The 9,693-nt window shown below is 36.8% G+C and overlaps 1 protein-coding gene across 2 annotated transcripts; it reads right to left on the bottom strand.

Annotated features, from left to right (window-relative positions):
* Positions 1 to 983: 983 nt before the first annotated feature.
* On the bottom strand, positions 984 to 5,128 carry lsm6 (LSM6 homolog, U6 small nuclear RNA and mRNA degradation associated). 2 transcript variants are annotated; one of them, XM_005726950.2, is made up of 4 exons: positions 5,027 to 5,128; positions 4,606 to 4,711; positions 4,402 to 4,515; positions 984 to 1,164 (listed from the first exon to the last, which is right to left on the bottom strand). In XM_005726950.2, the coding sequence occupies exons 2-4, from the start codon at positions 4,697 to 4,699 to the stop codon at positions 1,130 to 1,132; spliced, it is 243 nt and encodes an 80-aa protein (XP_005727007.1). In that variant the 5' UTR covers positions 4,700 to 4,711; positions 5,027 to 5,128; the 3' UTR covers positions 984 to 1,129. The 2 variants fall into 2 exon arrangements, with proteins under 2 accessions (XP_005727007.1, XP_005727008.1); XM_005726951.1 differs by lacking the exon at positions 5,027 to 5,128 and adding an exon at positions 4,946 to 5,015.
* Between the last annotated feature and the right edge of the window lie 4,565 nt (positions 5,129 to 9,693).

The raw sequence follows: 9,693 nt of genomic DNA, 5'->3' as shown, positions 1-9,693 counted from the left end.
TATATATATATATATATGCGCACAAAGCAATCAAAGTATGATGTCATATTGAGCTAAATCTTTGTGATCAATTTGCAAACCAAAGAGCCAGAGACTGAAGCTAAATGAGCCTCACAACAGGAGCTTTTGTTTATAAATTCTTGTTTTGAAGCGTTTTATTTGGAATTATAAAGCGGCCGATTGTCAGATTATGTGTAATGATGAGTGCATTTGTACACGAGCCATTCAGTAATGGGTTTCTGCAGGCCAGTCGCATCAAGATCAATTACAAAATTAGCACATTAGGACTGACAAATTACAAAATTATGTTCTAATCCTTTTGAAGCCTTCTGGGAAAAGAGTGGTAGATTTGATGTCTCCGCTTGCTCCGGGGATAAACTGTGAGCGAGCGATTTCACTAAAAGGACAAAAAGAATAGATCATTCGTCTTCCACAGTCAGACTTCCCCACGAGCAAGGGGGAAGTCTAAGAAGCCATTTAAGATTTAAATGACAATTATTAAAATCATTAAGCATGTATGGATATATCAGTCAGAAAGCACTTTCATCATTGACTGCTACTGGTAAATACAGGACATTTGCTAGTATAGCAGTGTGCTATGTTCATCTGTTGAGTCACATCAATTTTGTGCTGGCTAAGTGTTCAAAAACAGTTCAGTTTGTTTTTACATTGAACATTTCTTTGTTTCCATGGCACCAAATGGGAAATAAAAGCCACACCAGATGATGCATCTCTACAAATAGTTTAAAATTTGCAGGTTTGGACAGAGCCAAAAGAAATTCACCAGCTTTCTTAACCACCTTTTATTTACTTAAACATTAAAGCCCTTCTGAGTGAGGAAAACGCAGGTTTGTGTTAAATTCTTACTTTTCCTGCTAGGAAAAAGTTAGATTGGACCATATCCGGTAAATGTGCGAAGCTATAGTTGTTTTCCTTGTGATAATAACACCAATATGTGTAAATGACGTTCAACGAGTCAGACATAAATCGAAACTCAGAATTTATTCATATATTCCACTTTCACAAAACAAACGCTTCTCAAGCTTTACAGAACCAAAAACGTATGACAGTCGTCTTCTGAAACATTATTAAAAACTGAAAAAATTAAATGAACTCAAAATGGTCTTCACTAGACTTTCCTCTTCTGGGTGCTGATGTACAGAACTGTAAGAAGGAGACAGGAGAAAAGAAGGGGGGGGATCTTATTCATACACGATGATCCATAAAAATAAATCAAAATTCCGAAAATCTCATTTGACAGACAAAATACTCAATGAGGCGGCGTAAAGCAAAACAGAGGCAGGCTAATGTAGGATTTTTAAGATCGACACAGACATCTGGTGACTTAAAAATCCTGTATGTCGGATGATATTTTTTTATTTCCTTTCAGACACACAAAATAAACATATTCCCCTAACATTTTTTTGTGTGTAGTTATTCATTTACACTCCACCCGACTGCTCGAATCAGCTGGTTGTTGGAAACACCCTGTACTGCCAGGAGAGATGCTGAAGAGCGCCCTCTGCTGGTTAAATTGTGTAACATCAATGCTCACAACACTGTTGAAGGGTGTTTCTCTCGTCTTTAATTTGTTTTATTTATAAGCAGTTATAAATTATAGTCTGGCTCCACTGCAAAATGTTTTTTTTCTTAAATGTCTTTAACAGAGGAGCCATTGTGTGTTTTTTTTTTTTTTATGTGAATAGCTACTGCACCTCACAACAGTCTGAATGCGCAGCCCCAAACACAGAAGTTATTCCACAGAAACAAATCCCAAAGAGAAAACAATAATTCCAGTAACAAGAAAATGTGCTGCTGATGATGATTTAGCAAATTCTATGTTAAACCTTGACCCCCTGCAGCATCCACGTTCCACATTTTTTCCCCTCAAAGAAAATCTGTATAGTTTGCTGTACTGGTTATTTTGACTAAAAATAACACTATCTGCGGCCTGAAACACCGGCCTGCATGACTCACATTCGAGATCAAATCACACACTGGATACAGTGCATGCCTGGTGTCTGGAAAATGCAGACAGAGAGATGAAGATGTAAACAATACAGTTAAAAAAAAATGTTCCGACTACTGTGGTGAATACAGAATATATTAAAACTATCTCTGCAAACAAGAGCCTTACAATGAGCCAATTCTCATTAAAAAAAAATTTTAAAAAGGGGCATACCAGTGATTAAACATGAAATCTCTGTGTCAGGACAGTTTCAGTGGTGTGAAAAAGTGTTTGTCCCCTTCTTGATTTCCTTTTTTTTTTATGTTTGCTGTTTTAGATCATCAAACAAATGTAAATATTAAGCAACAATAACACAAGTAAACACAAATTTCCAAAGGAAGCCGTTTAGTCTGACTAGTATCACGCCTGTTCTCAATCAAGAAATCATGTAAAGTGGAGTAGACCAAAAATATCCTCAAAAGCCAGGCACATGTCGGAATCCAAATTCAGGAAGACATGAGAAACAAAGACCTCTTGGTCTTGAAAAGGGTTTAAAGCCATTTCTTGAGATGTATGACTCCAGTGAACCACAATGAGAGCTATTATCCACAAATGGCGAAAACATGGAACTGCCTCAGAAAACATTTTGATGATCCCCAAAACTTTAGGGATAATACTCTCTGGACTGACGAGACAAAAGTTGAACCTTATGGAAGGTGTGTGTCCCATTAGATCATGCATGAAGCGAACACAGCATTTTAGAAAAGGAACGTCATACCAACAGTGAAAAGGTGTTAGTGTGATGGTCTGAGGCTACCTCAGGACCCGGAGGCTTGCTGTGGTAAATGGAACCATGAATTCTGCCGTCCGGCCACCTGTTCATTACTTCAAGCTGAAGCAGAGTTGGGAGAATGATTCAAAATACACCAGCAAGTTCACCTCTGAATGGCTTAAGAAAAACAAAATGAAGTCTCTGGAGTGGCCTAGTCAAAGCCCTGACCTGAATCCGATTGAGATGCTGTGGCATGACCTTAAAAAAGGCAGTTCATGCTTGAAAAGCCTCCAAGGTGGCTGAACTTAAACAAAGATCTACTGCAAAGATGAGTGGGCCAAAATTCCTCCACAGTGCGGGAAAAGACTCACTGCCAGTTGTTACTGCTAGGGGTGGCCCAACAGGTTTAGGGGGCCAATCACTTTTTCACACAGGACCATGTAGGTTTGGATTTTTCTCTCTCCTAATAATAAACACCTTCATTTAGAAACTGCACTTTGTGTTTACTTGTGTTATCTTTGTCTAGTATTTAAATTAGTTTAATCTGAAACATTTAAGTGTGACAAACACAAAAAAAATAGGCAATCAAAAAGAGGCAAACACTGTACAAAGCCATTGTACAGTTTAAGTTCGAGTCTGTCTATGCTGATCAACATGGAGAATATTAATACAAAGTTTCATAAAAATATAGCAAGACACACAAGAAAATGCAATATTGAACTGACAACGAGTGAAAAAGGGCAGTTCCCAAGAGCTGTGTTAACAATGTGTTGTTTTAACAATAATTAGTGAGTTAAAAATATCTTAATAAATCAGCTCGGGCATCAGCTTACAGCTACTGTCATTAACAGTTTATCTACTGATTATTATCATATAATGATGTACTTCGAAAAATCAATGCAGGCAAAAAGTTTAATTTGAAGACCAATTTAATTTGAGTGGGATTTTTTTTTATCATTAACTAATTATCACCATTTGGCTAACCCTCACAATACTTTCAAGAAGGCGAGAGACCTTTTCCACAGTTTAAAGAGGAAAAAAAAAAAAAGTACTGGTATAACTAAAAATAAATAAATAATAAAACACATTTCTGAGTTCAGTTTTACAGTTTCAGGGTTCTGGTTACTTTTCACAACTGACTTGTACTGTACAGCTTACTGGAGCTGTGTACACTTTTATTTTACAAGTAAAAAAGGAGTTGTGTTAGAACAGAACATAGCTAAAAGGTTATGGCACCATTAAGTTGTGCCATTCATAATGTATGCCCTCATTTAAACGGAATTAATAAGCAAGCACTGAATGTGAGTCATTATCAGACAGACCACAGCTTCCTGTTTTGAGAGGAACATCCTACAGAGCAGGTTACTTTTCTGGGCAAGTTGGCTATTTGACAACCTTTTTAGATCACACTTTAATCTGCGCTCCTCACCTGTGTTTGTCATATTTTCGTCTCCTTTCAACTGTCATGAAAGAGTTCCAGTTTCAGACATTCAGAGAAAAAACTGATGGCCTCAGAAACATAAACCTGCATTTATTTATTTATTTTTACCTATTTTATCGTCTCTGTCACAGCTGCACAGCATTTCCTTAGGTTTAGCATATTAATTCTGCACTTCAGTCTTCTTACAGAAGACCTATACTGCCTTAAATACCAAAGTCTACATAAAAGGGACATGCTTACCATTGTTTCCTCTTAGGAAGGCATCTCCATATTTGTTCTTGAGTTGCCCGTTGACATACTCCTCTGTCTGCTCTATGGCGATGTTCATGTAACCATCTAAACAGGCCAGAACACCTGCAGGTACACAAACACACCGTGTTTTCCTTTAAAGTCATTATTTACCGATCAGTGGGGGGGGGGGCAAGTGGCAAAGCTGTTACGTACCTCTATAATCGACACCAGAGTTCAGTTTGACCACAACAGGTCTGCCAATGATCTGCTTCAGAAAGTCACTCGGGGTCTGCTTCCTCAGGCTCATTTTGACTGTGATCTGAAAGGATGGAATGAGCATTAGATACTATAGTAGCGATTTATTTCATGGAGCTACATTAGCGTAACAAAAGCTAACTCGTGTTCATGTCTGTAATAGTAACGATTTCCTAACGCAAACAGGCTAGTATCGTTAGCGGCTAGCTAGCTAACGAGTATAACTAACCTGCTAACCGACTATTTTCCCGTGAATCTGCGCAGCGAGGGTCGCTGTCTTTGTGAAAAGCATGCTTACATTTTATTGCACCCAATAACACAAGAAGAAACCCTTTAATTTTATATGCAGCAGCAATATGTTTGTTAGCATTTCACTCACCAGACCGACGTTTTCTAGACAATTGTATTTAGCATGGACGTCAGTTTGACCAATCACAAGCGTGTTCTGTACGGAAAGCGGCTGAGGACAAAAAACTTAAATGCTTGATCGCTAATCACATAATCAGCTATCAAACTGGCAACAAAATAGCTATAGTTTTGTGATTAAATGTTTGCCTGAGCCTTCTGTATTTTTTGCCTCTTTTTTTTTTGCATATTTGTCACATTTACATTTCTCAGGTAAACAAAGATAACTTGACTAAATACAAAATACAGTTTTTAAATTATGATTTCATTTGTTATAGGAAAAAAGCTTCTAACGCTACCTGGTCCTTTAATCTCCCCTAAAAAATAATCCCCCCTTGTTAAGTCATGAGTTAACTGCTAACTTTTCCCTAGTCACAGCCAGGGCTGGTTACTGCCAGACCTGCTGAATCGAGAAATCACTTAAGTAGAAGCTGTCTGACAAAGTGTAAAAGGTAAAAGATTTCAAAAAGCAACACACCATTCCTCATTCCTTGATCTAAAAAAAATAAATAAATGTCAAGAATTGATAAGAAACAAAGTCAGTGACGTCTTTCAGTCTGGAAAGCGTTACAAAGCTATTTCTAAGGCTTTGGGACTCCAGCGAACCCCAGTGAGAGCCAAGGTGCCACAGGCAGTTATTAGGTTTTGGAAAAATAAATGTTTCAAGCAGGGCCAGCTTTCGATAGTCTTTTCCCTTAATCAATAAAATCATCATTTAAAAACCACATTTCGTATTTACTCAGGTTACCTTTGTGCAAAATTACAATTTGTTTGTTTATCTGAAACATGAAAGTGTGCCAAAGTGGCAAAAAAAAGAGGGGAAAAAAGGAATCTGTAAGGGATCAAATACTTTTCTCAGAGCATGCGGTGTTTTATGTGTTTAAGACTCTTACAACACTGTAGCCTTGTGTTCAGCATCACCGTTACTTTTGGTCCCAGCCATCACAGTTGATGTGCAAAGAGAAGATTGTGAAAAAAAGGAAATATGAATTTTAGTCCAGCAAAATTATATATATATACATATATATATATCAGCTATTTATTTTCCTGCTGTTAGTCAATAATTTAGATCTGTGCGTTTTCTATATGTCATATTTCACATAATTACCATCATAGACTGAAAGAGCATGATGAAAACAAAACATCTGAATCTGGATTCTGGTTACAGCACAGAAAATCACTACCCAAATAAGAAGAAATCAGAGCAATTTCTGGTTGAATATTACTAATAACAACAGAGATAATGATGTTGGTACGTCATACCTCTTTGTGTTGTTAAATTAAAATATTAAAAAATCCTTTAGGTGCTTGCCTTGTTTTAAAATGCATATGATCCTGAGGCAGAATTGAGTTAAACTTAATGGGTGACATCAATATATATTATAACCTATGGTTTCACAAAAGTTTGGATGCTGTAAAATGTAAACAAGAACAAAATGCAGTAATTTGCAAATCGTTCAAAGCCTATAATTGAGAAAAATACAAAGGCAACATATCAGAGTCTAAACTGAAAATATTATAAAACTATCAGATACATGGGCAAAAAATAAGCATACTGGAAATGTTGAGTCTGCAAAAAATCTGTGGTCATTTGTGGTACATAATAGCAATTAATCAATCAGAGAATCGATAAAGATTTCACCAAAACTTTTGCTGAAGGGCCATGATCTATGGGCTGTCAGCTAGCACGACATTAAAAATAGACATGATGCTTTAGTAGAAATCACTGCATGGGCTCAGGGTCCATTTTCAGTAAAATATTATTTGTCAACCATTCGCTCTCACATTCACACCTATGGGCAATTTTGAATGACCAGTTAACTGCACTAACTGCATGCCTGGTTGTCTGTGACAGGCTACTGACCTGTCCAGAGTGTACCCTGCCACTCACCCTGTGGTAGCTGAGCTTCATCCCCTCTACGACCCTGAATTGGATAAATGGACGGAGGGAAGGATGGATGTTATTTGTCACTGCCTCAGCAAATGAAAGTTAAAACACTACCCTGCAAAGAAAGTACATTTTTATCAGCACATAGTTCAAAAGCTGAGACCTGTGATGGTCATGTAGTACACATGGCGTGTTTAACCTGCACATCTGTAGGGCACACAGGGATAAACACACATTTTCAAGCAGCATATGCTACACAGTCCAAATGATGCGTTTCTCAGAAGAATCATTGCTTATTTCAGTGAGAGGATGTCTGTACAGATTCTGAATATTCATCATAAAGAGTAACAGTCCTTCCTGTTTGTTTTTGTTACACACTAAAAAAAAATGGATCATTGCAAAAAACAAAATAAAAAAAACCTCAAACAATTCCAGAGAACCCAAACAACGGAAATTATGTATCAAGCAAGAAGAAGGAAGGACTCTGTGGTCTAAATTACTGCAATTTAATTTCAAGAAGGTTGTGTTGTAAAATGTACAGGTGATGCAACACAGTGGTAAATATGCTTCTCCCTAAATGTTCATGAAACTACTCTGAATCTCACATGTTTGACTTTGATACTATTTTACTGCACTATGCATAATTTTCTACATTAATCATATGGACAAAGTCTCATTTAATTTAATCCAAAAGCTTAACCTAATGTAATAAATTTCAATCTCAGTGGAAATCTTTAAAAGCTACAGAAGTTGACTTATATGTTAAAGTGAGTTTATGAGTGTTTCTCACTTTGGGTTTACACATTTTTAAATCACTGTGGAATTTCTCTGTTTTAAAAGAGAAATAAATAAAGTGCATTATAGCTTTAAAAACGTATAATGCAATATTAGTAATAGTATTGTTATTTTTTTATTATTATCATTATTATTATTATGCTATTGGTAAGCTGTGCTGTGAAGGATAAGAGAAAGTCTACCATCTGATAAAAACTCTGGTTGTTAGGGTGCGTGACCCAAACACTGCACAGCTTGGGAGGTACATGAAAAATGGTGTAGGGGGGGAAATAGGGATGAAATGGTGAGGTGAAAGATAGAAGAGGATAGAGGGCACGAGGATGTGCCAGTACGTGTTAGCAGAGACAGAGAGGTTGAGAGAAAAAGAGAGAGAGAGGGAGAGAGAGAGGGGGATTGTGAGAGGTGGAATCATAAAGTACTTCTTGTGTGTCTAGACAGGTTGCTTGTTAGCAGGGCATGGCTAGCCCTGTGGAGGCTAGAGGTTAATTTGGTATCTGCTGCTGTGTTAAACTAAGGTCAGTACTACAAGTCCTTAAGTCATAAACAAGAGTGGTTAAGAGCCATGTATACACCTAGGCACCGGTTAATGAATATTCAATGAAGATTTTTTTCCCCCTTGTCCCTTGTTTCCTTTGTCGTTGCTTGCTTTGTAGAAAATTTTTGGAAAGGAAAAAAACCCCACCGTTTTTCTCCATGGCCTTCAGAAATGACCTCTGCGTGCTTACATTTAGTTGTCCTTTGTTATCCTATAGTTGTAACGAATAGTGGCTTTTTGCTTTTTGAAATGCAGCACGCTGATTATTCGCTTCCATTCTTGAACGCACCGAATGCAAATGCTTGTGATTTTTATTTCGTAGTACAATAAAAACCAGTGATCTAATAAAAACAAACGAAAAAAATGTCCGAGTCATGAAGTTTGTGGATAAAGCACAACTTATACTCATGACTGGCATTTAATGCAGATGTTTTCTTGGATCTTAGTGGAAACATAATGAGAAAATGTTTGAAGTGAGCTCGCACGAGCAAATCGGGTATAATTCACATGCTGAGAAAAGTGCTTCTGGCCTGTAACCAGCACAAAATCCACCAATGATGGTTAATAAGTCAGCTGAAATAGGGCTTAATTAAAACATTGACACTGTGGGCTGTATCTGTTAACCCGTCAGTGATCACCAGACTGTTCTGCTGCCTATGCATTACATTTGTAATGTATGTCTAAGATGCCAAGTCTTTCTTTGTTTTGTTTTACATATGCTGTAACAGCAGATTCAAAAATAAATAAATACATAAACACATGCAAATACAAAAGCATCAACAGGCTTTGTTTTTGTTTCTAATTTCATTGTTTTTGCTTTTAGTCAGCACATGTTCTCAGGTAAGTAGTAGATTTCCCTCTCTGGTGTCAAATTGCTTCAGGCAGTCTTAAATGTTTGATTTTTTTCCTCACTGTATTCTAATTTTGTATTCATTTGCATTTCATGTGTGTGTGTGTGTTTTATACATATATATATATATATATAATTTTGCATTTTAAGGTAATGGATACTGGCTCTTTGACACTTCCCATTGTCAGTGGCTGATATTTATCTGTTACAATAATTTGCTTAGGCTCAAATCAAGTGAAAAATGTATTGATATAAACACTGACTAATGACCAGATTGTTATTCTAAACACCTGTATTGACAGATTTTCACAATCACCACATCATTAGTTTGCTAACAAGTTAAGGCAAAAGAGGCAAGTATTGTATTTTTAATGCTTCTTTATTCATATTTTCTTCTATTTATTTTGGTTTCCCAAAATAGCAAGCATTTAAGCATTTCACAGTAGTAGCAGCAGTATAAAAGCAGGAAACATCAACCGTGTAGTTATTTTCAACCTGTTTTTTGGAGCCTCACGCCCACACAGAGGCTCAATAAGGCCGGATTTAAACAATAATAATGATAATAACTGGGGG

This window comes from Pundamilia nyererei, unplaced genomic scaffold, assembly GCF_000239375.1.
Source record: "Pundamilia nyererei isolate P.nyererei 1_Seehausen unplaced genomic scaffold, PunNye1.0 scaffold00022, whole genome shotgun sequence".
NCBI lineage: Eukaryota > Metazoa > Chordata > Actinopteri > Cichliformes > Cichlidae > Pundamilia > Pundamilia nyererei.
This window is presented reverse-complemented; position numbering and strand designations above follow the sequence as displayed.

Excerpts from the sequence above, each read along its gene's own strand:
- lsm6 (XM_005726950.2), bottom strand. The coding sequence starts at position 4,699 with ATGAGCCTGAGGAAGCAGACCCCGAGTGACTTTCTGAAGCAGATCATT. Across the intron at positions 4,516-4,605 it reads CTCTGGTGTCGATTATAGAG|GTGTTCTGGCCTGTTTAGAT; the intron begins GTACGTAACAGC and ends GTGTACCTGCAG. Across the intron at positions 1,165-4,401 it reads CTTCCTAAGAGGAAACAATG|TTCTGTACATCAGCACCCAG; the intron begins GTAAGCATGTCC and ends TCCTTCTTACAG.